This window comes from Strix uralensis, chromosome 14 (assembly GCF_047716275.1).
Source record: "Strix uralensis isolate ZFMK-TIS-50842 chromosome 14, bStrUra1, whole genome shotgun sequence".
In the NCBI taxonomy this organism is placed as follows: domain Eukaryota; kingdom Metazoa; phylum Chordata; class Aves; order Strigiformes; family Strigidae; genus Strix; species Strix uralensis.
This window is the reverse complement of record NC_133985.1, coordinates 15,371,795-15,399,701: the sequence shown is the minus strand read 5'-3', so window position 1 is coordinate 15,399,701 and position 27,907 is coordinate 15,371,795. Positions and strand designations below refer to the sequence as shown.

The 27,907-nt window shown below is 45.7% G+C and overlaps 2 protein-coding genes across 3 annotated transcripts in view; one reads left to right on the top strand and one right to left on the bottom strand.

Annotated features, from left to right (window-relative positions):
- The first annotated feature begins 1,038 nt into the window (after nucleotides 1-1,038).
- On the top strand, nucleotides 1,039-11,311 carry NIPAL4 (NIPA like domain containing 4). Of its 2 annotated transcripts, XM_074883649.1 has the most exons (7): nucleotides 1,039-1,162; nucleotides 2,849-3,097; nucleotides 5,771-5,827; nucleotides 6,846-6,936; nucleotides 8,029-8,189; nucleotides 8,288-8,871; nucleotides 9,313-11,311. In XM_074883649.1, exons 1-7 carry the CDS (start codon nucleotides 1,096-1,098, stop codon nucleotides 9,322-9,324), a joined length of 1,221 nt encoding a protein of 406 aa, XP_074739750.1. In that variant the 5' UTR covers nucleotides 1,039-1,095; the 3' UTR covers nucleotides 9,325-11,311. The 2 variants fall into 2 exon arrangements, with proteins under 2 accessions (XP_074739750.1, XP_074739748.1); XM_074883647.1 differs by lacking the exon at nucleotides 9,313-11,311 and having other exon boundaries at nucleotides 8,288-9,012.
- Nucleotides 10,983-27,907, bottom strand: part of ADAM19 (ADAM metallopeptidase domain 19) — a 36,319-nt gene continuing 19,394 nt past the window's right edge. The window contains exons 8-23 of the mRNA XM_074883646.1: nucleotides 27,775-27,846; nucleotides 26,753-26,919; nucleotides 25,516-25,600; nucleotides 25,127-25,266; nucleotides 23,334-23,511; nucleotides 22,587-22,676; nucleotides 21,141-21,336; nucleotides 20,744-20,852; nucleotides 20,016-20,220; nucleotides 19,360-19,440; nucleotides 18,180-18,288; nucleotides 17,942-18,077; nucleotides 17,643-17,715; nucleotides 16,878-17,087; nucleotides 14,238-14,384; nucleotides 10,983-13,448 (exon numbers count right to left, since the gene is read on the bottom strand). Coding sequence (XP_074739747.1) covers nucleotides 13,374-13,448; nucleotides 14,238-14,384; nucleotides 16,878-17,087; nucleotides 17,643-17,715; nucleotides 17,942-18,077; nucleotides 18,180-18,288; nucleotides 19,360-19,440; nucleotides 20,016-20,220; nucleotides 20,744-20,852; nucleotides 21,141-21,336; nucleotides 22,587-22,676; nucleotides 23,334-23,511; nucleotides 25,127-25,266; nucleotides 25,516-25,600; nucleotides 26,753-26,919; nucleotides 27,775-27,846 — 2,073 coding nt within the window. The 3' untranslated portion in view covers nucleotides 10,983-13,373. The remainder of the gene's footprint in view (nucleotides 13,449-14,237; nucleotides 14,385-16,877; nucleotides 17,088-17,642; nucleotides 17,716-17,941; nucleotides 18,078-18,179; nucleotides 18,289-19,359; nucleotides 19,441-20,015; nucleotides 20,221-20,743; nucleotides 20,853-21,140; nucleotides 21,337-22,586; nucleotides 22,677-23,333; nucleotides 23,512-25,126; nucleotides 25,267-25,515; nucleotides 25,601-26,752; nucleotides 26,920-27,774; nucleotides 27,847-27,907) is intronic.

The window sequence follows — 27,907 nt, the reverse complement described above, 5'->3', positions numbered from 1 at the left end:
GGAAATTTGGCCTGACCTTCAGCAGAGAAATACGCCTTTGCACATACATGATGCAGGGAGCCCTGCACCCGCCACAAAACTTCCATTAGGTTACACCCATCTCCCCTAGACCTCTACATGTCTCTTGGCCCCCCAACCTCATCCTTCAGTCCTACAACCTACTGCACACAGCCATCGTACTAAGCGGAGAATAATAAACACCAGTACTTCAAGCAACAGGCCACTTCCTGAAATGTCTCAGAATCACAGAATCATCAAGGTTGGAAAAGACCTTGAAGATCACCTCATCCAACCATTAACCTCACACTGACCATTCCCAACTACACCATATCCCTCAGCGTTAAGTCGACCCTGCTCTTAAACACCTCCAGGGATGGGGACTCCACCACCTCCCTGGGCAGCCCATTCCAACACCTAACAACCCGTTCTGTAAAGAAATGCTTCCTAATATCTAGTCTAAACCTTCCCTGGCGCAACTTGAGGCCATTCCCTCTTGTCCTATCACTTATTACTTCATTAAAGAGACTCATCCCCAGCTCTCTGCAACCTCCTTTTTCCTTGCTCTATTAACTGCAGTTACGGTCTCTTTTAGTAAGAAGAGATCTCTTCAGGACCACAGGCTTTAATTTCTCTTGTTTACTTTTAATTTCTTACATACTTTGCAGCATGCACAACCCCCTCAGCGTGCACCCGGGGGTCCGCAGCTCCGCTGCTGCAACCCAGCTCACCCACCACCTAACCAGGAGCGCGGGCTCCTGCTCCCAGCACCTTCTCCCAACCCCTGCGGCGAGATGAACCCCCTCCGGAGGAGAAGCCCCTGTCCGGGCTGAGGCGGGGGAGCCTCGTCCCGGGTCCGTGCCAAGGCTGTTGAACCCACCCGCGGCTGCCGCCGTACCCTCCTCCTCTGCCCCCCGGCCCCGGGGCTGGCAGGGACACGGGGGCAGCGCACCGGGGGTTGTGCGGGGGGAGGCGGGCAACGGGCAGGGTGCCCCCAGCCCCGCGCCGGGCCAGCCCCGTCCCGGAGGAGGAGCCGGGCGGGCAGGTGCCCCGGCCCGGCCCAGCCCCGCCGCAGCGGCTCCCGCCCTCGGCGCCGGGATGCTCGGAGCCCTCCGGAGGAGGAAGGAGATGGAGCCGCTGGAGGCCAACAGCACCTGCAGCAACGGTGGGTGCACCCCGGCCCGGCGGGGGCTCAGCGGGACAAGCCCCGGGGCTCGGCCCGGCAGCGCGGGGGGCTCAGCCCCGAGGGAGCGGCGGGAGGGGGGCGGCTTTATCCCCCCGCCCGGCTTTGGGGCTGTTCTCTGTCGCTCTGTTTTTCTGGGTTTGGGGTTTCTTTTCCTTTTTTTTTTTTTTTTTTAGGTCTGTATAGGAGCGGAAAGCTCCCTTTCTCCGCGAGGCACACACAGCTCTGCCAGCGGCAAGCGCTGCGCTGTGGCAGCCTCACAGCGCTTACAGAGAAGCTGGGAATTATTTTTTTTTCCCTTTAAAGATTACCTAATCCAGTCGGAAATCGCCGCATCCCCCTGCCTTATACCTGTGCCCAGTAGCACACTGCAGAGACTTTTACCCAGCCGCGGAGGCAAAATGTCCCGTCCCCCCCCACCCCGGTCCCCAGGAAATGCTTCCACAGTCAAGGATGTTTTTCCATTAGAAACTAAACCTATTATGGAACCTTTGGAAACTCATCTAGACAGTCACTGGAATTTTTCCTATTGGAAAAAAACTTTGGATCCAGTGCAGATCCAGATCCACAGCTACACGTGCCAGGACAGGAGGTGCAGCTGTAGGTCTAACCCAAGTCTCTTGATTCAGGAAAAAGGTGGGAGCCGTGCTCAGGCTGCCGGCAGCACCGTGAGCAGTTCAGGCGTTGCATACCCCTGCCTGCGGAGATACAAATACTTGCCCCATAATTCCTACGTGAGTGCAGACAAAAAATTTAAAGTCCTTTACTACAAAGGGACTTTTGTGACACTCCACCTGGCTGTTCTGATCCCCACAGCTGCAGTCACACTGTCTTCACTACACTTGGAGTAAAGATTGCAATAGAAAGATGTGCTGGGTGTGGTAGGAGCGTGGGGATAGGAAGAAAGTCAGCAATTTTCCCACCTACGCAGAGCAACACACCTTGGCTAGAGACAAGGGGGCTTAGTACTTTTGGTGTTAACAGCAGAAAACCATGCCTGCTTTCAGTCCTTCCACAGTGGCAGGACTTGTGCTTTACGAGCACTCAGGAACTCCGCAAATAGGTAGAATAAAACCATTAGACAGTAGAGGCAACGTATAGGTGAAACTTTGGTCTGGAATGAGCCTGTTGTCATTTTACAAGCAATCCCGTGGCACCACTTGGTATAGAGCTGGAACAGATGAACAGTAACAAAGTACTGGCATCGCTCCCCATTAAACCTAGAGCTGTAAACTGCAGACAAGCGGGAAGATGCAAGGATTAGTTGGCTGGAAAGCACCAAAGTCTTTGAATCAATAAAGTCAAGTGTCGATACGGCATAGTTCAAACTTACAACATTGGAATTTGGTGGAGAGATGCTGGCATAAATATTTGGAAATTCAGATTACATTGTTATAGTGGTCCTTATGGCCTTCCAGTTCAGTGTGTAGACTGGCAGACACATTCAGTGTCAACGAGCTGCTGGAACTGCACTCCATAAATCCGTCACTCAACACCCTGCCATTCCACATGTGAGTAAAGAGGTGTCCTGAGTTTTTGAGAGCTGGTGGGTATGTGCTGTTAGAGTGGCCGTTCAGAGGGACGTCTGAATGAGTCCAAAGAGCAACAGAGGCACTGTTGATAGTCTTATCAGTAATTTGCTGTTTTATCTCCATGGTGGTCTCACAGGGTCTCTGGTGACCCTTTCATGCCTCTCCCACCGGGTTGTGTGCCGGGTGATCAGCGATGCTGAGCCAGCTGACTCTGTCCAGGACAATGGAACTTTGGATAATTTCTGGGTAACTCAACTGGAAGCCAATTATGGATTCTACATTGGCCTGGGCTTGGCTGTCTTCTCCAGCTTCCTCATCGGAAGCAGCGTCATCCTCAAGAAGAAGGGGCTGCTACGGCTGGTGGAGAAGGGAGGCACCAGGGCAGGTAAGGCTTTTGTGGGGGGAAGGAGGGAGGAGGTCCACCTATTCCCAGAACCACCCACATCATCCAAACTCCAGCACTCATATGGCAAAGGAACAACCCTAGGTACACATCAGCCTTCCATCAGCAATGTGAGATAGACCTTTTTTGCATGTATGTTTGTGTCTGAGACTCAGGGAGCACTGCTGTGCTGAGGAGTTAATTTGCAGAGCCCTGTGTTGAAAGGGCTCGGCTAAAAGCAGCATTCCCCTGCCTTGCACTACAAATAGCGAGTCATATGCACTGTGTCATCAGATATGCACCCACCAGAGGAGCAATGCTGCCCAGCACAGCTCTTGCATGGGAAAGTGTGAAGCCAGGAGGAAGCAGACTGTTGAAAGGTCTTTGAAATGTGCCTCTTTGCACAAAGGTGCAAGTCATCCCTGTGCCACAGACAGGAGCAGAACAGCACAGCTCTGTGACCCCACTTGTGCTCTTATTGATGCATTAGGCAGCTTTACCACCAAGTCACTGAGACGGGGATGCAGCCCCATGAGCTTTAATTTCATTAGCAAGAGCCATTTATTAATGCAGGACTGCACGCCTGTGATCTGTGTTGAACTCTGCTTGTGGTTTTCAGAAAGGATACTTCTGAGACATGTTGCTCAACAATGTGTAGATAACTTTCCTCTAGCACTGAGACCTCAGGGTGAGGCGTGTGTTTATGTGCACGTATATATGGATGGCAAATGGTGGAGGAGCACTGCCTACAGCACAATTGTACTGTGGAATTGGACGCATCACATCAGCATTGCAAACATTCACTCTAGCAGGAGTGTAAATCCTACCTCGCAGCCGACCTACTTGCATAACTACAAAATAATGATAATTAAGATACCACGGCTTCTCAGTTCTGGCCTAGGAACAATTCTTAAATCATTTTACAAAGGAAATCAGTATCACTGTCCCCATTTTACTGTGTCCCCCTATGAGGGCACGGAGACATGGAATGATGAAGTGACTGTCCAGAGTCCAACAGCACCTGAGCCGCAGCCCAGTCTCGAGTCTGTCTCCATCCCCTGCCATTCGGCTGGCTGCATGCAACTGCTGGACTCACATGGGTTTGCTTTTCACATTATATTTGCACAATGAAATACTAGTGTTGTTTCAATTGCGATTCTCTCTCCTCCTTCCCTCCATGAACTCCTCCCACAACAGAGCCAAGTCAGTAAAACAAGAGCAAACCCCTCCCTATTTTTCAGGATGTTTAACCAGGAATTAGAGATTAATGACAGAAAACTGCAGCCGACAAAGAGTTCTTGAGAAGAAACCCGACCAAACAAGAAACCAAAACAACCCAGCAATTTCTAAGGAATACCAAAGCCTAACATTTGAACTTGAGCATTTGTGAACTTGAGGAACCAGAAGAGGCTGGATTCTAGCAAATTCCTGTCGGCCTCTTCATTCCCTTTTTCCTTATCTCACCCTTTGATCTCTCAGTCCCAGTCTTTCACCCCTCCTTATCTGAGCACATCACTCTTCTCCAAGGCAGGTCAAACACTGCTGCTACTGACAGCTCCAGTCAGGTCAGACTTAACAAAAACAGAGGCTCTCTCTGACCCAGTAAAATCAGGGTTCACAATGTCAGCAGGCTCAAGCTCCTTACATCTAACAACTTGTGGGTTAAGACCAGAGCTGGATTAGTTCCCAACACCGTATGTCTATTATTCCTCATTTATATGCACATTTTCTTTAATTGAGTTGTTCTAATGCCAGGAATCACTTTTCATCAGAAACGCTCAGTCCCATAGTGACAGCTCCACAGAAAGTTAACATTAGGATTTCTGGCAGCTCAGGCTGAGTCCCTATGATACAGCTAGGATACGAAGCAGTGTACAAAAGGAGCAGATAACTTCTGGGACAGGACAGAAGAATCCTTTACCATGACTGTACAGCAATACAAAGTAAGGCACCACATGCCCGCACAGAGCAACCGACCAGTTTTCCCCCCTCTTTATCTTTCATAGCTACAACCCCCACTTGAGCTGGGTTTGGAAGAACTCAATGCCTTACCTTAGAGCCCATGCATGAGAGTCCACAGCAATCCAGTGCAGTGCGAGGTGAAGTGCAGGTTCCCCGTGGGCAGGATGCAGGGTGCCCAGGGAGCAGCCTTTGGGTGGGGAGCACTCAGCACAGAGCAGCCCCTGCCATTGTTCATCCCTCTGCTCCAGGAGTGCCCCATAGCAAACAGGCAAGTAGAACATGCAAGACAAAACGTGACTGGCCCATGGGTGTTCATTGCTGGGTTTAGGGGCCGATGCACCCTGATGAACCAGCAAGGACGACTACAGCTCCCAGGGCTGAAGGGCAGTCCCAAGCTCCATACTGCAGCAGGGCAAGCTGCATCCCAAGCCAATAACCTCTGTGGCTTTGGGGCAGTGGGTGCCATTCCCACTCAGGATTAAACAACTGGTTTTATTGCATTTGCATTGTCCAGTCCCAAGTGCCAGCTTCCACTAATCTCTTGACTCAACATAATATCCATGTAGGAGGGCATGTCTGCACATTCTGTCCTTCCAGGCTCTTTTCTTTGTCTTCTCCTTGCAATTTACCCCTCTCCAAAGCGATGCTTCTCATCTCTTACTCCAAAAAACGTGGTTGTTAACTCCTGCATACCTGTGTGCTTTGCTTCCCCAGGAGATGGAGGCCATGGCTACCTAAAGGACTGGCTCTGGTGGGCTGGCTTATTAACCAGTAAGTAGAAGCTCTTTCCCTGGGTTTGCAGCTTTTGCAGGGTCTGTCCCTGTGAATCAGGTGTGGAACGAGCCCAGCATCTAGTGGCTTAAAGCCTTTTTTCTGGCAAGTTCCCCCATCATCAGAAGAGGTACCTCAAGGAGGGCTGAGGCAGTGAGCAGCACAGGATCTCCCTCACCATCCTCCTGCAGGGCTGGTAGGACTTGCTAGCTCAGTTTTACCGGATCCAAAGCATGAAAAGCCAGGTTTTAATAAGGCAGCTGGCTGGTCTGCCTGCATACCAAGCACAGGGCAAACAGCCTCCCGTGCGTGCCTCGGGGCTCCAGGAAAGGTTGCTGCTGCAGCACAAAGGAGATAGCAAGGAGGTGTTGATAGTAGCTCCTTTCTCGAGCAAAGCTTGCTTTGCCTTAGAGCAAGGCTTAAATCTTTCTTTTCATTCTGCAACATGACAGCATCTTCTCAAATTGGACCCACAGCTGTGCAAAGAGCAGCAGAGGAGCCTTTTCTAGCTCTCAATGCTGCTACAGCAGCTACAAAGTACCCCCGCCCTTGCAGCTCCCATAAGAAAGGGCACAATACTCACTGCTTGAGGGACAAGGACAGCTCAGCCAGACAGTGACACTCCAACCCCAAGAAGACACTTTGTAGGTGAGGAGCAGCCTCCCAACAGCTCCCACAACAGCCCACCCCTCATTAATCACCCAGACACATTGCAGCTGCCTGGCTGGGCTGTGGGGTTGAGTGGGTGTTGATTTGTGCCAGCTGTGACACAGCCAAGCCCTGGCACCCCCAGCCCTTCTCCATCTGTGGGGGTGCAGGGCTTCAGGGATTGCCTCTCTGCTTGCGTTAATTTATAATAGATTTTCACCCACTATCTGGCTCTGTTTAGCAGCAGTGTGAAACCCCCATAATATAACCCACTCTCTAACTGATGTCTTACTAGTTTGCGAGCCCACAAGAGAAAACACAAAAAGTATACTGTAACTCACTGGTATTTATTTTTCTTGTGTTTGTTTAGTGGGTGGAGGGGAAGCTGCCAACTTTGCTGCCTATGCCTTTGCTCCTGCAACTATTGTCACGCCTCTGGGGGCTCTGAGCGTGCTCATAAGGTGATTTGCGTGTCTATAGTTTGCAATTTGCCTTTTTTGTTTGCCTGTTTGTCATGTAAGATAGAAAGACTTGAAGTGATGCAAATATGATTTATTCTGCCTAAAGGAAAAAATGTCTCAGTGTTTTCTAAAAGATGCTCTAACAGTTGTTGCCCTTTTGGGGGATCATTTGGAAACCACTGAATTAAGTAGCATGCCTTTCTGGAAATGCTGCATGTGAATAGCAGCCATATAGACTTCAAGTTAAATTATTGCAAATATCAATGTTACTTCCTTCCTTATTCCAGCTCTTTAGCCAGTTCAAGGTTGACATTTTTGTTTTGTTTTGTTCTTGTAGTGAACAGTACTAAAAATCTAAAAGGGTCAAAAATATGAAGCTTGTTTTTAAACTTTCTTTCGCTGTTTAGTTTCTAGGCTTTTAGGGTGCGCTGATGTTGTGTTTTTATACTCCTGTCTGTTGCCAAAAGGGCTGAAACCCTATTTTATTTATTTTTTTTTTAAAGGACATTCATATCAAGATACATGACTCCAAGTACTGAAGGTTTTGTAGAAGGACTGTTACAGTGAAATGCATAAGCAGAGTTAGGACTGCGCTGGTGGCTTGCCCCAAAATTTTATGGACCGCAACTAGATGTTTTTGCAGATCTATCTATAGCCCCAGTACTGTCAGAGTTTCTCTGGGGCGTAATAGTTCTGATGATTTAGTTAAAGTGAATGTAACTCATTTGTTATTAGGTTTTTCCTCTGTTATACTGGTCCTTGAAGTGTCCTTGAAGGTCCTTAGGCATAAAGGCTTCATAATGCCCAACAGCTCATGAGTGAATCTGTAGACCCTCAAAATATTTCTGAGGATGTGCTAACACATTCAGCATTTTTTTCACCTTGCTGATCTATAGATTACACCTGCATCTCTGCAGGTTCAGCTGTCAGTAGATGCAATGTGATTGTCTATTAACACCCCAGAATCCAACAAATTTACTCAAATTTGTGTCCTTGTGAAGGCACATGAAGGTACTCTTTAATTTATTTTAGCTGCTGTTCCTTTTTTAAAGGACTTTAAAGCACCAGCTGACGTTTTTCTGTCCTGTGCAGCGCCATTCTGTCTTCATATTTGCTTGGAGAACGGCTCAACCTGCTGGGAAAGCTGGGCTGCATGCTCAGCCTTGTGGGCAGCACCGTGATGGTGATACACGCCCCAGAGGATGAGGAGGTCACCACTCTGGATGAAATGTCTTCTAAGCTGAAAGAGCCAGGTATGCAGGAGGTCATGTTTTCTCTCTTGGGGCTGGGCAGTGCATACTGCTCCCCATGCCCCCCGCTCAGTTTTGAGTTACTTCTCTTCCTCTTCCAGGTTTCCTCGCTTATGCTGCGATCCTCTTGGCTGCCTGCTTCCTCCTGATCTTCTACCTCGCACCCCGCTATGGCCAGAGCAACATCCTGATCTACCTCACCATCTGCTCCGTTATTGGTGCCTTCTCCGTGTCCTCAGTCAAGGGCCTGGGTATTGCCATCAAGGGCTTCTTTGCTGGCCAGCCTGTGCTGCAGCACCCATTGACGTGGATCCTGGTCATCACGCTGGTGGCATCCATCACTACACAAATTAACTACCTCAATAAGTCTCTAGACATTTTCAACACCTCTTTGGTGTTTCCCATCTACTACGTGCTGTTCACCACCATCGTCATCACAACTTCCATCATCCTCTTTAAGGAGTGGGTCACCATGACCGTAGTCGACATCATTGGGACAGTTTGTGGCTTCCTCACCATTATTTTGGGGGTGTTTTTACTCCATGCCTTCAAAGACATGGATGTCAGTTTAGGGAACCTACCACAAGTCCTCCAGAGTGGACAGCAAGCACCGGTCACCCGAGATGACAAGAACATCCTGATAGAGGTGGACAACTCTAGCATCGCCCCAGAGGATAAACCCAAAGTATTCATGACCTACACCTAGTGCGTTGTACGCGAGGGTCTAGAGGTTGGGTGAATGGATTGATAACAATATTCCAGATTCTAGTAAGCAATTTAAAAAAGAGGAAAAGCAGAAAATAAACCCAACGATGTCTTATCTAAAGCTTGGCAGAGTCAAGTCTTTCTCTGGCCTTTTGGATTGGTTCTTTGTCATGGTGTGGCAGCAAGGGGTATGTTTAATCCTCACTGGGCTTTAATACATGCAGCCACTGAAAATTAAAATCCTCTTGAAATACGATATTACTGGGACAAAGCTCCTCTCTGGGGCCCCTTCCCATCTCTTATTCTTGGCGGGGTAATGTTTACTCTTGCACTCCTTCCCCTGGGTGACCATTGATGCGTTTATTTCCAGGCCATGATTGAGTCATTGATTAGTTTTTTTTGTATTTTTTTTCCTTTCTAGACACTTGCATGAACTCTAAAATACACACCAGTATCTCAAACGGAGGTGAGAGACAAGGACTGAATGGCGCACGCCTGCTACTCCGACTCTGTTCATCCATGTTTAGTTACTTGCTCTGCGAATATGGGACGAGAATATTGGTGAATACTGGCAAAACGTGGCGAATTCTGGAACGGGTGCTCACCTAGGCTCAGTGACAGAACCCAAGCCATGAAGTGTTTTTACAGGACTGTGGCAGAGAAATCTTTTTCAGCTTTTGTTTCTTTGTGAGGTGCAGGATTTTCCCTGCAGCACAGTGTAAATTAAGTTTTATGTGGGGTTTTGTTTGTTTGGGTTTTTTCCTTAGCAGCTGTGGTGCCCAGGCTATGTTGATATGTTTGGTGAAGCTGCTGGGCCTGATACAGACCTCACCTGAGCAAGGGGCAGCCTCTGCTCAGGCTGGGGAGCTCTGGTAGGGTAAACCCTATGTCAGGAGAAACACTGCCACCATCTTCAAGACTTTTTATGGTCTGTGAAAGTCTTTTCAGCCTGAAAGACCAAGTGGCTGTAGATTTTAAGTATTTCTTTTCTTAGGAGATGTCTTAACCTTGGAGAGTGCCCCAATTCTTTGAGCCTCATGACCTATCCTGCTATCATTTAAGACCAAAAGTTGTTTGTTTGTTTTTTTAAATTTTGTTTAGAGGGAGGTCTGAGCTGTATGTTAAAAGCCAAACAGGTATAAGTGGGTGACGCTCTTCAGAGCTGTAGGGATGCAGTTTATCCCAGAGTGGTCCTGTCCACCCCTCTCCATCTTTCTCAATGGATGTTACCTGGACATCTTGCTCACAGCTCACCTTCAAAACCTCCTTGGATATATATCAGGGGTGAGGATGAAGGGATGGGGGAAATAACATTTTGAGTTGGAAGGTGAAAAAGGGAGGTATTACCGCAGTTCAAAGTTTCTCCCACCTTGCTGCTAGGTCTTACAGCATGGAGAGACTAGAGCCCTTTGCTCACAGCATATCCCAAACCAGGAGACACGAGGCCTGAGCTGGCTTTGCCAGGCCTCCTTGGGCTGGAGACAGCTCTGGCTGGGTTAGCCCTGGACCACAGCGCACACTGCTGCTGTCTGAGATGCTGACCTGCTTATACCTGGGTCTGGGCATCGCTGAGCAAATGCAACTTGGGGTTGGGGGCGAGAGGAATATGCAATCTCTTATTTTAATAACATTTCAGTACTTTTTTTTTAATGTGGAAAGGGAAATAAAGGCTTTTTCTAACCAAAAAAAAAAAAACCAAAACCCCAAAACACCAAAAAAACCCAACCAACCTTGCAGATGGATCTGACAGTTTTTAATGATTTCTCTGGTCGGTGTAGCCCTAAAGGATAAACAGGCTGAAGAACCGAGTACAGCAGAAAGAGAATCTGCGGCAGAGAGTAAAACAGCAGCGCCCTCCTTTGGTAGCAGAAAATAATCCAAGTAATTCACTCTAGCTTTGTTTTTGGCATCCTAATCGGTATAATGCTTTACGCACTTTAATTTAGAAGTAGATTATAAATAGGACTCATCCTTCTCGCTGCCTAGAACTGCATTTCATAAAATCCATTCCTCCAGATATCCTGCCATCTCTGGACAAATGCTGTATATAAAATGAAGATGTGAACCAAAATAGTACACAGTCACAGAATATTTGTTAACGACAACTGATAAATTTATTAAAACTAGGCAAAAGGCACAACGAATTGCATTCTTCAAGTATTTGCATAGCTGCACAGAGAGCATTATTGTAAACCATGTGGACACAGGAGAAGGTGAGATGTATTTTGGTATATGTTCCTCCAAGTAACATTATCTTTCAAAAAAACCCCACATTTTACTATCTTTTACTCCTGCAGTTACTCTATTCTTATTCACTCAACTTGCATACATGTAAAGAATTAAAAGGACTTATTTAAAACTACCTTTTGGAGACTTTATGATATTCCAGCAATAAAGTTTTCCATTAGGATTTGGTCACATCCAGTTGTTTTCTGAGCTTTGTGTGTCTGGGGGCATTTTTTAAAAGCTTGATCCCATGTTCAGATGAAATGCAATGAAAATATTCTTAGTGATTTTTGATGGCCATCTGATAAAGATCAGGGCCGCAGCAGAAGTATGCTGTTGTCTTCAGCAAGGGCTCAGATACAAGATCAAGTTCTTGTGGTTGAATCTGTACCACAGTGTAGGTACAGTATGTGCCCAACTTACTGCTCCACCTGTGAGCAGTAAAACATGCCATTACATAGCCACATTACCTGCACCTCAAGAAACAAACTTGGGGGTTGTCTGAATATAGGTTGTTTATATGTAATAATTCAACTATAGAAAAAGACACAGAAAGTTTAGAAAGCTGATGTCCTTCACTTGCCATCCCTTATTTCAGAGAGAAGTATTTTAGGTTGGTTTGTTTTCCAGGCATATAGAAGTTAAGAAAAGGTCCAAAATTATCAAGATAATGAATAATCAACCAGAAATTCAAGACACACCCTGTGTACTGTTTCCTTGTGGAGAAAGAGGTAGTAAAGTTGTGAAAACTAGTGTGGTTGTCATCCTACAGATACATTGCTACATATAACTACAAATTTAATGAATTCTGAGGGTTTATCTGGGTTTTTTTTCGATCAGTAGAGCTTAGGGAAAGAGAACCATCAGGCAAGATTTTTTTTCTTTATGCCAATAATACAGTTTCTCACACGTGCAGCAGCAATCACACTGCTTGAGGATTTGTCTATAATAAATCAGACACAACAGAACTATTGTAGCCATAGCTCCAGAATTCCCTGTGTTCTCCTAGGAAATTATTTCAAGGAAAAAAAAAATGGCACAACAAAAGGTCTTAACTTAAAATCCTGAGAAAAAACGTACAAAAGTCCAAACTATTAGGAGGAAAAAAAAAAAAAAAAACACCAAATTCATAAGGGAGGGTCCTCAGGGTCAAAACCATCAGCTGCTTAAAGTGCACACAGACAGCTCTCTCCATCCATGTCCTGGAGAAAAAACCTGGAGTAAATGAGCTGCCCTACAAAAGCACCATGTGTTGCATTAATATTTCTGCTGGTTTACCACCTGGGCAATTTTAAGGTAGGTTTCTCACTCGTAAGGGGAGCAGACAGCCCATGCTGAATTACTGCTCAGCACAGACCGAAGCCTGAGGAGACGTGCAAAAGTGTCTACTGACCCACGGTACCGCATGCTGAAGAAGAGGTTTCAGCACTGGCTTTCACTGAGCTTCCTTCTGGCCATTTGCTCTGCATCTTGGCCAGAGAGTTTCCCTGTCGTACCTTGCCTGTGTTCCAAGGACACGGATGAGAGTGCACGGGCCATGCTGGGGATGCTGTCAGGTCTTACAGCACTGAGGCAAGACAAGTGAGTGCTGGAGGACAGACAGGCTGCAGTGCTCTTGCTGATGATGGTTATATGGGGAAAATAATTAATCTGCTCTATTAAAACTAATCAAAATCCACTGTGACCCACAAATTATTTTAACCAGGAATATTTCCATGGTTTTCTCCCTGTTGTGGCCCCACTTGTCACCCACTGTAAACTGAGAATAAGCTGAAGAAAGTTATCAACAGTTGCCTTCTGCTCTCCCAAGAGGCAGCAGTTTCTGTATAGCACCAACATATGCAGCTGAGGAAGCCAACAGGGCTGGGTCTGACATGAAAGCCCATCAGGGCTAGCACCTGCACTCACAGCTTGTTCTCTCTGGTAACATTTAAATAACTGATTAAAAACACGTGAAAACCCCATCACCCCATCCCTGCATTGGATATTGCACAATAATATTTAAATACCGTATAAACAAGTCATCCCTATATGGAAAAGGCTATCAGAGAGAGTCAAGTTCAGCTTGGCATGTACCGGCACATGTTCCTGGGGGCACTCCTGACAAGCCTGACTGCAGCTTGTTGAGTCACATAAGAAACCAGGGAGGCTAGAGGAGAGAAACCGAGACACTGTCTGTGGCCGTGAACATTTTTTTGCATGATGAAGGCCATCCAGTCCCTGGTGAAGGTCAGAGCTAGCCAGAAACAGACTGTTTCACGAGTGTCCACAGGAGCCTGGCTGTCCCACTTTATAGATGTTCACTGCTCCAGCTGTCCTGACACCAGTATTCTGGGTGAGATAGAAAACAGAAAAAAGAGAGAGGAGTGAGCGCTGGTGAAAGAGCAAATGCTGCCCTTTCCCTCAGATGATGTTACAGGGGACCAGGGGAAGCCTGTCTCTGTTCACATGCATTCACACCCTAACACATCATATAGGAAACTCTCCCACCATGAGCACAATGAAGCTCCTGCAGTTCTCTCCATTCTTCACAGCTGGCCTCAAGTACATTGCAGGCTGGAGGCAGCACCTGTGGTGTGTGGAGTGGAGGTGTTTTGTGTTAACGGGTCTGGTTTGCAGGGAGCTGAACTCGGTGACTAAAAGTCCCTTATTAACTGTCCTTATTAAGGACAATTGTGGGAAACACACCCTGCAGAGAAAGCATCTCCTTTAGCCATGGTTAGAGAGAACGGAGAGAATTTCTGTTCCTTACTAGGGTCCTCAAGTCTTGCATGGACCTTCCTGTTTTGCTGCTCTTCACTAACCATTCTGGGTTAGACACAGCTTGACCCCCCATTGCTCAGCCCCACTCACACAAATGTCTTGTCTGAGGAAGTGCTCAGGGATGCGGAGGACTGAACTGTTTTGCCTAACCCAGTAAATGCTTAATAAGGAGCAGGTAAAAACAGAGACCCCTGCAACAAAGGCAACCAACCCAACAGCCTCTCTGTTTCCACCCACCGGGGCTGTGCATGAAAGTGTTTTGCAGTATGATAGCAAGGTTATGCCCTTCAGAGTGGTTTTATTCTCCAGTGGTGAGGGGACGTTGCCGTGCTTCCCACCGCAGCACTCGGTGCCTACCTCTGCCGCAGGCTGGAGCCGTCCTGGGGTTCTGGTGTGTGCAGGAGGCAGTGAGATGGCCGGGCTGTTCCCTGGCCAGGCTCTGGGTCTGGCTGGGATGGGATTAGCTGGCAAAGCTCTTTGAGGTGGCCGGGGCCTAGAAATATCCTATGCAAGAAAAAAATAATTTTGAACTCTCAGCCTGGACATATGCCCAGCCTGAAAACAGAGAGAATATTTGCATTCACTTTACATGGCCTGAACTTCTGGGTATGGCCACAGGTCCTTCGGACCTCTTGGGTTTTTTCCTTTTTGTAGGTCTGAGACAGCAGACTGGGTATGCAGCTGCCCACCTCGAGGTCTCTGGTTTGGAGTTAACCCCAGGGATATTACAATCTAATGGCTGCATGATGAAAAACAGGAGAAAACTTACAGACTGGGCAGGAGTTCCCATCACAACTCAGCCTGCTGTAGCATCCCTGCCTGAGACAAAGGACTGAAGGGACACAGGTTAAACCATGCTTGCAAAGACCTCTCCATCTCTGAAGCAAGGAGGGAACGCAGGTGGCTGCCACGATGGCTTATTGTATTATGCAGGTGATTAGTGGTTTTCAACATGTACAAGTTTTTCACCTGTCAAGTTTCATGAAGACTGGATGGCCTTAGGCTGCTGGGCAGCTGGCTTCAAACTGAAGACAATTAAACAGGGTAACAGTTACTTTGCTCTGCCTCCTAAATGGAGCTGCGGCCTGAAAGTATGACATATTCTGGCTACTAGAGGACCCAGAAGTTTTAAGCCTTGACTTTTGCAAGTAACAGGTAAGCTATGTTCCAGAGCCTTTTAATTAGCCACATTATTGATGCAAGCCTCACACACATACACTCACTATATGATTGCCTATACAGTATCTGTGAGCCCTATGTACATGTATATATGTGCTCATACAAGCACACGCAGCCCTGCACCCACCTACCATCAGTTATTACTTTGTTTGTGCGCACAGCTGTCCCTAATAGGATACTCAGAGCATTATATTTTCCATTTGTTTAATGAATTTCACTGTAAAGCACGCCCCTAGGGAGAAGTTACCCACACAAAAACTGCCTGCTGCTGCTTAGCCTCTGTGCTAAGTCACTGGCTTACAGGTGTTGATTTAATAAACACAGCTGCAGCCACAACTTGGAGGGCACCCAAAAGCCCTGCAGTCTCCTTAGACTATGCATAAATACGATGCTCGATGGCTGCATCAGCCGATGCTTGGGGATCTATTGCTCTCCAAGGACCTTGCCCTGTGACTGCAGGAAGGACAAGGCAGACTAAATCCCACTGATCGCTAGGTCCAAAGAACTCTTTTAGGAATAGCAGGAGAGAAAATCTGGCAGATACTGCAAACGTCTAGGAAGGACACTGACACTAGCAAACAGTGAAATGAATTCTTTCCCTTCTTCCCATCTCGTGGCTCTTCTCCAACCCAGAAATGGCAAGGTTTCTTTTGGAAATCCTAGGAAAAGTGTTCCATCTAGTAGGTCTGAGTGAGATAAAGAGACTGGATGCATTGGGGAGGGAACACAATGGAGATTGTGGGGAACTTGTCAACAACCAGCTGGGAAGGATACCTATTCCTTATTGACTACAGTCAGCTTCCTGCTTTTGTTTTAGTTTTCTTTCCTGCTGAAGTGCCGGCTGTTCACAGGAACAATGGAGCTAGAAACAAATCCCATTCACTAAAATATTTTGGGTTTGTTTTGCTCTATATCCTTCAGAGAGAGAGAGACTGCCTGGGAGCCAGCTCCTGCTATCCTCTGTAACTGAGCTCTTTGCGTCTTTGCTGGCCCTAACCTAATTAAAGCTAGCAGGGAAGTATTTTGGTAAAATGGGCTTAAGTCAGTCTGACTGATTTGCCATCTTTTCCATAAGAGTGTAGGGTCTGTACTAAGCTTAGAACAAAATTGCCAGAAAAAAAGTAAATCAATACCCTTTCCTTATAACCCTCAAAATAACCTCATGGCTAGGATGCTCACATAAGATGGGGTCAGTCTGGGTTAAGTCTAACATTTCCTATGCAACATACTAAAGGTCCCGTTTCTGCTCCACATTAAAATTTGTCTGAGACTCCCAAGGCTGTAGTCCAGGAATGGCCAAGTGCAAGATACCTGGGGGATCATCCCAAGGAATGGGGATCCTGTACTCAGTACTGACCCTCAGACTTATCACTGACCGGTAATCTGAGAAGGACTTGTTTCTGGGAGATAAGATACGTGCAAATGGTAAAAGGAGCTATGCTAGACTTGCTTAGGGAAAAATCTGTACAGTCCTTTCATTCCTGGCAAATTATCTATTTGATTTTCAGCTAAAAAATGTTTAGGTTACCTTGGTAAAGTGAATGCTGCTTTGTGATCCAAGATACCTGACTTCAGGTTCAGGTCAGAGGTACCAGGGGACAATTAACAGTAATTGTGCATGTTAGTGCCCAGCGTGGTCATTACCAGCTACACTACAAAGCAAGGAGCACCAACGGTAATCATCCTGTGAGATGGAGCATGCACCAGTGAGCACGGTAACTCCTACGCCCCCACCAGAGTTAGAGAGGCTTCATCAGCTTCACTCAGAACAAACTTCTCAGCAAACTGCATCTGCAGGACAGCGGCACAACTCCATACCTGAGAGACGGGGGGTTTGGGAGCAGGAGGTGCTGGCCTGCTTGGGGGTGTCCGTCGGGCAACATCCTTTGTAGGCACCGGCTGCGTTGGCCCAGCGGGCTGCCCCGCGCTGTACCCAGTGGAAGAGGTGGATGGCTGCTGTGTGGTTATTTGGAGTCCTGGAGCTTGCTGGGGAGGAGGTTTTGATGGGATTCCAGGGAAGCCAATCACCTGTGCAGAAGACCCACAAATCCCCGGAGTTACATATTTCCACTTCAAACCACCTTTTTTCTCTCTGCTACACTTTTGAGGATCTACATGAGGTCTATGAGCCACATAAGTAGAAAATATTGCCTGCAACACCAGTATGTGTTGTATATGTCTAGTAGGCATTAATTAGATAAACTGGTACAACTTGGGATCATGAGGCAGAAATGGGAACCGAGAGAACAGAGTAACTCAGGCATTAGGATTTTAAGTGATGCTTTCAAATAAACCCAGGGTTTGCAATTTCTACAGTTTTGAGAGGGGGATGGGACAGAAGATGATCTATCAGGAGAGACAAGAGGCCACACACGCCTGATCAAATCCCAGCTCCTGCTTCTAAGGAAATCACTAGAAATAGATAGTACATTCAGCTCCTGCTGACTTTCAGCCATGGGTGATGTCTGTTTTTCCCACCCTTTGACAAAATCACTCCCTAATTGCACTGAGAGGGAACCACATCCCACATCTTAGGGCAGCAGCATCTCTCCCCAGGGAGGTGGAAGGTGACCTTGCCCCTACCTTCCTCTGCTCCTGAGGGGTTTTCAACTTGAAGGCAGGGTTTGCATGCCCGTTTCCAGAGGTGTCACTGACACTGAGAGGAAGAAAAGAGTAACTGTTATTTCCTTGATAAGTTCTCTCCTTTTTCTTCGTTGTATTTTCCGTTATATTTTAACTGAAGTAAAAAAATGAGAAGCAAATACTGGTTATACCAACAAACCCATCTAGTTGAATTCCTCACAGCCTCTGCAATTTCTCTTCTGTCCTGACACTGGAATGGGGTGGAGACGAGCAGGCAAGGCACAGCACTGAAAATTTACCTGAACTGAGGGGTCTTCTTTAGGGAACAGATGGCAAATTTATTCCAGCATTTCAGGTAATAGAATAAAACCAGGATTCCAATGAGAAGGAGAATGGGAGCCAGGACTGCAAGAGTTATCACGACCGCCGAAGGGCCTGACAGCAAGAAAGTAGAGTTAGTTAAATGGAAAACTCTCTGCTCCCAATCTAACTCAAGTCCTTCTGCAGTGCCACCATAGTAGAGTTGGTCCCACTGACCTTCGGGCATAGGGGGACCACTGTCCAAGCTTCCTCCACTTCCCTGCTTGTTGCAAAATGGGGGTGCCCACCCCTGGTCACAGTGGCAGTTCTTGTTGTTATTGCAGACCTGGAGCGGGAAGACTCAGAGACTTTAATGTCAGCTCCTAAAGAATCTGCAAGCTAAAAACAATTAAGCCCTTGATGGATAAAACACTACACGCCTATAAGAGTTAAATGCCTGGAAACATTTTCTTTTCAGAGTGAAAATGTCTTTTATTTCCTCAGAAATTCTCCCTTTCTCCAAAAGACAAGGGTTCTTCAGCTGAAGTACCACTAACCTGGATTCAGCAGAAAAGCAGCATTTAGAAATACATTTCTCTTGTTCTTATCTCTAAACCAAAGGACAGGAGTCTTCCCTTCCATCCAATCAAGATTCCTTATTGTTTAGGTTTATTGCTTGTCCCATTGCTATTTGTTTTCTAGTCTAGGCAGCCCCTGATTAGGGATGTCCTGTGCTAATTGTAGCATTTAATTTGATTCTGTGGAGTAGCTGACAATCACTTCCTACAGCTTCATGGATCGTAAGAAATGAAGCAGACTGGGAATGAAAGAATGGGGTGAGTCCCTCTCCTTGTCAGGTACATCATGGGGCGCCCCAGGCTGCTCAGGGAGACACACACTGCTGCACACTGCTGTGTTGAATTGCTCCTCTCCATTGCCTAACTGGACCATAAGGATTGAGAGATGTTGATGTTCTGTGCCAGAAACGTCAGCAAAAGGTGTAGAAAATTCTCACCAGCCTTTTCTTTCCATCCCCTGAGGGCACAGCAGAGCACAGTTTGGGATAAACTATTCTAAACATGACTTTTTACTATGCTTTTCCTTCAGTAAGTCTGATTTTTTTTTATTCAATCTAAACTGGGCCCAGAAGATATTTCTGTAACATTACCCCTTCTTGTTTTCCATTCATTGAAATTCATATCACTCCTGTGGACCGCCTTAAATCCTATGTCAAAGGGACACTCACAGACCAGAAAATGCGTCAAGCATGAAAGGAATGTGCAGATTAATAACCAAGAAGCAGACGTCTGGAGTGAATGTAAGCATGGCATCAGAACTGAGCTGAACAACCATCCACAGATGAATGGCAGCCCATCCTGCTTCAGTATGAAATGGAGATGTAAAGGAAGACACCTACTCCATGCCCATGGCACTTTTTGCTACAGCCTTCAGACTCAAAGATGATGGATGTGTTCTGGCAGCGTCCCTCAAAGCAAACCTGCAGAGAAAGCATCCAAAAACTCTGCGTTAGCTCTTTGGGTTATGTACCATATCGCTGCTTTGCGTTATTTTGTGACTCGCAGGGTTCCAGACACCTTGGCAATACAAGTAATACCCTGGGCAGAACAACAGGCCATGAAGTTAACCTGGTTCCCAAGCAAATATTTAATCATTACCCTAAATCCCAGCTAACGTGTATCAGAGAGAGAGGAGTGGGAGCTCAGAACCTGATAGCTTGGTCATGCCCATGTGGCAAGTCTCTGAAGGAGCTCTCAGGTATCTTGATTTCTAATTGTGTGTCTCACCTCTAAGCAAGACAACCTCAACCAACCAGTGAATCCCAGATTTAGCACTGGCCCTGAACTTTAACTGGCAAAGACTTAAGGTATGGCCTTTGGTGTGTATTCTTCCATTGCTTCTCAGAAGCCTCTAAGAAATTATTTTTCTATCAAAGTCTCCTAGAAAGGCATTAGACATAAGAAATGAATGCCTTGACAATCACAAAGCACTTTCCAGATGGAAAAGTGATACCCTGAACCTCCCCCAAGCCATTACAGGCAGGACTGTACCTACATGATGACTCCCACATTTTGTTCCTGTCAACACCAAGCCAGGATCCAGCATCTCCTTTTCTTCACTCTCCGATCTGTACACATGGGTCCCTCGGCACCTCAGCTGTGTCCTCTGCATGTGGATAGTTGTGTCTATGGCCACCGCATTGGACTGCAGGGGTTTAGAAGCAGAGCTCTGGCACTGGATCTTCCCACATTTAGCATCTCTGATTTCAAAGGAAAGGCTAAAGTGATTATTTCTGGCTTGCTGAATGTTTTGCAGGCATCAGTTCTACATGTAAATTAAAGCAGGAGTGTTGAGTCATTCTTCAATGGCAAAAGAGCAAGCACCTCCCAAGAGCTAACCCAAGCAACAGTGCCGGATGGGTACTGATGGTACCATTTCACTGTCCCCATGGGTAGGCCAGCCTCAGCAAAATCACAGATAAGACGTTTTTGTCTCAGTTAAAAAGCTACATTTAACTTACAGATTTGAAAATCCTCTCTTCTGTTGCTTTGAAAAAATAGCTACTAGATGTTTTAAAATGCAAAAGGCAGGGAAAATGGTAAATTTAAAGCTGCAGTCGTTAAGTGCTCTAAGTCTGATGAGGATGCAGCTGGTTTCCCAGGAGGCAGAGGAAGGGAGTGAAACCAAAGCATAGATCAGTTTTATCTACTGGCCCATAACTCTGTAACATATAAAAACATCTTCTCCAACAAGCAACTCTTGGCTGCCACTCTGCTTTCTACCTCATCTCACATTTCCTGTAGTTGCCGTAGATATCCTTCCCACAGTTCCCGTAGATGTCTCCAGCGGCATTAACCTTCTCGAAGCAGGAGTCTGGTGCTGGCCTTGCTCCTGCATGGAAGAGACTCATGTGGCTGATTCCTGTGGAGCCTGGCAGCCCATCTCACCCCATGCCAAACACTCAATTTTCTTTTTCTGGGATAGTTTGCACATGGGAAATTTTTGCTGCCTCCTCCAAGTGAGCAAGGCAAGAGAAAAGGCTCCTCAGACTTTGCCACTGATAAAGGGTATGGAAGGTACTACTGTGATTCTGTGATACACAGGGTGAATAATAGTAGGATGCCATACAATATTGCCTGTTCAAAGGACAATGTATTTCGCTGCGAGTAGTGTCCTTACCAGGCCCCCACAGCTGCACACACTGGTCTTTATATGTGAGACACATGCCACTGTAGCAATAGGCCTTCCCTCCGTCACAGGAAGCCCCATCGATTTGGTAAGAGTTGGGGGGGCAAAACGGTGTCTCGCCAGTGCAGTATTCTGGGAGGTCACAGAGTCCTGAGCTTTCCCTGCAGAGAGTTCCCGGAGACATCAGCTAAAAAGATACAAAGGGAAAAGAACGGAATTATTGCTTGGCTCCTTTGTAGTTTCGTGTCTGCACAAAGTCTCCCTGTAGATAAGAAAAAATCTTGCATGCGTCTCTTCATCCACCTTGTCTTGGGTTTTCTGAGGTGAGCAGTGATCCAAATGACTCTGTAACTTCATTTAACTGGCTGAGCTGTGTAGAATCAAATTACTGACTGGGTCACTTCTCTAGGTAGCAATGAGATCATGCACAGAAAAGAAGGCTGCCAGATCTCAAGGGGACACCGATCCATCTCCCTCTACCCTAGGGTAGGATCAGATTTACCTAAACCATTTCTGACAGATGTTTGTGTAATCTATTCTCAAAACCTTCCCTGCTCGGCAAGTTTGTTTCAGTGCTGGCCTGTCATTTCTGTTGGAGATGTTTTCCTAATGCGTAACTTTTGTGTCCCATGCTTATGAGTTTACCCAGTTCATTCTTGCCCTGTTCACCATGGACATGGAGGGCATACACAGTTACAATCTAGGAGGGTTTTCCAAGTCTCTTGTGAAAAGAGTGAGTCCAGGTGGATTTCTGCAAAATTATTTTCCACGTGCTCAGGATAGGTCAGTAAGAGCACACAGTCAATGTGCAAACATGAAAATGAGCTTAAGAGAAATGTTTGTCTATGTTAATTTTTGAGATAATTTGTTGTCAAAGCTTGAGCTCTTTGGCTCAAAAATCAGAAACACATTTTAACTAGCCTCTATAAGGAAAGCTGAGTTTTAAAATTGTAGTGGTCACATGCATACAATCCTCTTTGCTGGCGTTTCTTCATCAAGCACCTGGGCTAAAGGAATTCAACTGCATCCCAGAAAAGAGGATTTAGAGCAAAGATAGCATCCAACCTAATCCCCGGAGGAAGTGTTGGCTCTAAGAGCTCTGTCTAGATGTCTTCTAGAGCCAAAGGAGAGAAATATTCATTCTGATTCATCCTATCCCTAAGTGTTTTAAGAGACGCAGTGTGACTCCATTGCAGCGGCATTCACAGCTCATCTTAATTTATCACAGGAGTCAATCAAATTAGCTAGAAGAAAGGACCTCACTAGTCTGATTGCACTTGTAGCTGTTGTACTTAAAAATCAGATCATGTTGCTTGCAGGTGAGGAGCTGAACTCCATGTCTGGCTGTGTTTGCTCCCATTTCTCCTCCATTTTTCAGCCTCACACCTCTACCACCATTATTCCCTCTCCTCTCTTAGGAAAACTCAGGGATCCCACCTTGCACTGATGACAGCAGCTGCCATGGGCACATTCAGCACCCAACTTCAGGGAGCAGGTGCTGGCGTCACAGCAGGGGTTATTGCATTCCTGAAAAACAGTGAGATGCAGCAGAGTTTACAAGGCAGATGTTCAAGACAAGAATATGCCAGAGCATCAAAGCGCGAAGCTGACGCTAATCTGTTCTTGTACATGATGAATTACAAGCAAACAAAGTAACAGCCTTCCCTCCACAATATGTTCATGATACCCAGCATGTGCTGAATTACAGTACTGCATAATCGTCTCCTCTGTTGTACTGAGTGGATACGATACACCTGATGAGTCTGGGCTGCCAGCTCCAGCTCCCTTTTGTCCCATTAGTCAAAGTATGGATTTGGAGAAGTGAGATGCGGTGCTAAGAGAAGCCCCATCCTTATCAGGAACAGAGCCATAGGTAAAGAGAACTTACATATGAAACTGCAACATTTAAGATCACTTTTTTTTTTCTTTTTAAAATGAAGTTTTCATCAGATCCATTCAGCCATGAGTTCTGGGATGCATTGTCCTACGCACTGTGAGTTTCGTTAGCCATGATACTTTACAACCTTGATTTGCATTGAGTCTACAGTTACATACAGGGAAGGTGTGCATATCTCCTGCACAAACAAAAGCTGTTTACATATCACATAACTGTATTTGCCAAATACATAATAAAATCTTTGTGTCCCACTAAACCCCAAACGGTTGGATCTGAACAATTGTTACCTCCACCTCTCCACAGTCACACTCCTCCCCCTCTTCCAAGTAGCCATTTCCACATTTCTTCCCACCATACATTTTTTTGGTATCCGGCATATTGGAGAGACACATCCCTCCACCAGACTGCAGATACTTCTCCAGCTCTTTTCTATTGCACTGGTTGAACACCTTGGGGAATGGGTGCCTGAATATGGACAGTGTAGAAAAACATCATAACAGATCTGGGAAATGGTTTAGAAAACCAAAAATGAGCACATGCAAATCCTGACAAGTGCCAGAGGACACAGGTCCCTCTGAAGTCTATGAAACTGTGCTAAAGAAGATCATGATTTTGTGTGCCTGTTCAAAATCAGATCCATCTGGATTATATTTGAAGATAAGGTGAAATTGCACTGCAAGACTGTCTATATAACATAATGGCCTTAAAAAATAAACTTTATTGAAACAAAACATGTTGAGTTAGATTCAACTTTGATAGCTGACAAGTATGGCTGTCCTTACCTGCTCAGTACTGAAGCTGTGGCTTATTCCTAACTGCTTGAACAAGCCTGACAATCCAGCACTCAGACTGTGAATAACTGCTTGTAAATCTAACTGCTAAAAATAGTATTTTCTTTTTCCTATCTACTGCCTCATTGCGAATGATGTGCATATATTTTGTTAACATGAATTATTATTTTCTGTTGCTACAATGCCAGATACACTCTATATATGACCGTGCATGTGTGTGTTCATGTTCTACTTGCATGCCATTATGTTTTCACTTCTCACCTAAATGTTTTTCCTTATTTGGAGGAAATCATGCACGTAAAAGAAGATATCTATGGGGAAAATTCTGTTAAAACCTGCTAAACCCCAAGAAGGAAGCCTTGAGGAAACAGGGAATGTGGCTTTAAATGAATGGGTTCGTCTGACATTTTTACGTGACTGAAATATAGAAGCTGTTGTGGTTCCTCATCCAAAATAAGCTCTGGAATCCCTGTGGGTTTCCAGAGTCACTCTCGCTTCCCCTCTCTCTCAAAGCCAGCTATTTTTTCCCTTTTAAACACAGGCTTTCTGTGGTTCACTGAAACTAAGCAGTATTCTTAAGACAACATGCAGTCAATCTGTTTTCATGTCTTCTGACTTAGAAATATAGCCCTATTGCTATGCCTTTTAATAAAAATCAGTTCTTTCCTGAGGCAATCCTTTTTCCTCTCATTACCACATTATAATGCACATTAGCTTTTGCACGAGATGCTTTAGAAACCCTATCAATTATCTATCTACGCATCTTGTGTGAAGTGAAAACCACCTAAACCTCTACGTGCCAAGGTCACACATGTTCTGGTCACCCCTTTTTTCTCTGTACTTGTTGGCAATAGACAGTCCAGGTTTTGCAGAAGGATGTGTGTGTATATGCATTGAACTTGATTTGGGGTGATGGATCATGTGGTAGGACACAGTGGGAAGCACAAACTCGGAAATGAGGGGTTAGAGGGGTCCTGTGACAGTCTCTTAGGACAGAAGATAGGAAAATTTTCCTTTTTACCACAGTTTAGAGCTCCACTTCTAAATGCTGCAAGGTCCCTCCATTACCTAAAGCCAATCCCATGCAGGAATAAGTTCATGGGAATTTAGCAAATTGCTACTGATCCACAAGTCAGGGTTTTCCCAGCAGTATTTTCTCTATAAACACACTGGCTCCAACAGGCAGCAACAGACCCACCTTCAGTCTGCATTTCTAGCTCTTACTCCACCAAGGCTCTTGTAACAAAACCCTTTGCATTTCTCCATAAGATCCTGTAAGACGAACTCACCCCGTTGCAGAAGCCATGATGCAGCCTCCATCTTCTGCAGGGGTCGTACAGCAGCCAGCTGAATCATGATTCATGCCAAAATTGTGTCCCATCTCATGGGCAATAGTAGCAGCAACACCAATGGCATTATCAGAGTGATCCTGTGCAAGGTCAAAGAGGCGCATCAGCATTTTACCTGTGCCTGTCCTGTGCACCTCGGAGTTAATGGGGTAAGCAGCACTTCTCATTACTACATGTAGAAAACATCTACTGAAAACATCTTCCTGCCTATGAGCAGGTGAATTAGAAGCTTTCACAGGACATATTTTCTTTCTGGGCTTTAGGAGGCATCTCTCCTTTGTATTCACTGCTGGCAAGAAACATCTTATTAGGCTTTAGCAATTACTTACCATGTTCACTCCTCCTGACTGGTAATCAGAGCACATAGCCATCACAGGAGCCAAGCCTACTGTAGTACCTTGGAAGGGCACACCCCTAAAATCAACCCAGAAAGACCATGAAATGGCACTGAGGCACTTGAGAAGGCAAGACAGAGAAATGCATCCTACAGTCCACAGCTTTATACATATACACAGTGTCAGGTGAATACATTTTCTTCAGTAGTATCTTCAAGTACAGGACATTATAGCAGAGCCACAAAGCCTAAAGACTTATTTTTCTTGGACTATTTTATTTATGGGCCAATCGGTCAATCTTATTTTTTAAAATGGTCTGGTGTCAAAAAAGGCTCCCCCTGAGCTTTGCAACAAGCACAGAAAAGACTATTTCTGGATCCTTAATTACATACTGTTTTGAATACTTAATTCACCCTAAGCCTGCTATTCATCAGCTTGGGATTCAGGGACTTGACAGAGTACTAGGTAACACCTTTGAGGTGCAGCCATGCTCATCTCCTGCCTGGTGAGCTGGAATTCTGCACCGTCCCAGCCAGCATATCTGAAACGGGAGCCTTGGAAATGGTGCTCAGGACATGACTAGGTGAAGGTGAAATACAGTAATGTTAAAGGGAAAAAACAAACAAACAAAACAAGGGAAAAGGCATTGCATCTCCGCATTTCAGTCCTACAGGTTTCTCCTCTGACTCACCACTATTTACTGGTGGATGAATTACCATGGGAGAGATAAGGAGGTCTAGGAGTTGCTGCAAATTTTTCTTCCAGTGACATCTGCATTGCTGGCCATAGCTACTGGCCCTAATGAGATCAGTAGGATGAGTCACAGACAATCAGCTAGCTCCCAGCATCGTATCCCCTGTGTCTCGGCAGGATGAGTTAGGAATGAATGCCTTCTGCAAAGGGCTTAGCTCCCCTTTACAGGTCTTGCTTATGGTTCAGATTTTCTTGAAATTGTACATATAGCTGTGATAGATCATGTGCAGCTGCTTGTGATACACACACCCTTCAGCTGATGCACTTTGATGCATGTGTATTGAGACTGCTGCATAGCCTGGGACCTTCACTTTCCTTAGACTGGTTGTGCTCTGGCTGCCAGAGCTTAATGCTGGCTGAGTGGCCGCTACATCAATCTGCTACTCTGAATCTTAGAATGATATAATCTTACATACTGATTTCCCACCCACCCAAACCATTTGTCAGAAACAGGTTATTTCAGGAGTAATAAACTTACGTGATTAGTTGGGCATTATCATGTTTCCTGCGCACCCGCTCCTTGCTACTCCAGGCCAGAAAGGACTTCAGGGTGGAGTAGGGGTTCTCAGTTACATCGCATTTATTCCAATTACTCCAGATCTCCAGCCCCACTAAGGCAATCCGGATATTCAGGGATCTGTAAAACTAAGATACAGGAAGGAAAAAACATGACAAAATGAGCACCATTAATCTATTTTACTGTGCTTTAAATCTTGAATATAAACCCTGCTAAGTGCTACTACAAGTACACATGTCCAGAGAAGATGCTCACTCTGGAAACACATTGCAACTTAGTGCCACAGTTCTGCAGAGAGAAATGTGCACCACCCACTAACCTAACTTTGATTAACTAGAGATGCTGAACTTTCATCTTTAAATGAATAACAAATAGATAATCTAGAGAAACAAGGACTGGAGACTGAGATCATGTTTATCTTTAGATATGTTTATCTTTAGATATGTCAAAATTCCTGAAAAGAGGAAGGAAATAATCCACTGCTCATGTCAAGTACAAACAGGACAAGTCTTCATGGGCAGCAGGGTGAAGGGAGTGGTGGAAGTTTAAGGGGAGAAGGGGAACATGAAGGGAGTAGATCTGAACAGCTGTGACATTTCCTTCAGCAGCACTGGGTACCATGTGCAAGGATGACCTCTGAAGGTTCCTTCCAGCTCTACTTGCAAGATTTCTACAATCTAAAGTGAAAACCTTAGTCCCTTGTCAAAAACCAGTATTTAGGTAACACTGTTACTACAGAGATGTATTAAAATTCAGAGATGCTCATGCTGGCTCCAAGGTAAGGAATGGAGATTCCCCTACCCCATCCCTGATGTCCAACAACAGAATTGTTTGTCAGATGCTCTACACTCCCCAAGTCACCGGGGAGAACTGTCGAAACATTATTCTTCCTCCTGAGAAGGCAGTCTTCCGCTGTCACAATTAATTCTAATAATTCAAGATTTGGACTTTGCTTTTCTCAGTTCAGGCACACCCAATCTCACCTTATCTACGTAATTAGCAGCCTCCACTAATTTAAGCCTTGTTGCTTCAATGTTGAAGTGATGCTTCTGAAACTGAAAAAATGGATGTTAGCGCAAAGGCCACTAGAAAGAACTGTGTTAAAACAAGTCACAT

What these genes read in the sequence shown, in the direction of transcription:
- NIPAL4 (XM_074883647.1), top strand. Translation starts at nt 1,096, where the DNA reads ATGCTCGGAGCCCTCCGGAGGAGGAAGGAGATGGAGCCGCTGGAGGCC. An exon ending in GAAGGGAGGCACCAGGGCAG is followed by an intron (nt 3,098 to 5,770) that starts GTAAGGCTTTTG and finishes TTGCTTCCCCAG; the next exon opens with GAGATGGAGGCCATGGCTAC. An exon ending in GTGGGCTGGCTTATTAACCA is followed by an intron (nt 5,828 to 6,845) that starts GTAAGTAGAAGC and finishes GTGTTTGTTTAG; the next exon opens with TGGGTGGAGGGGAAGCTGCC.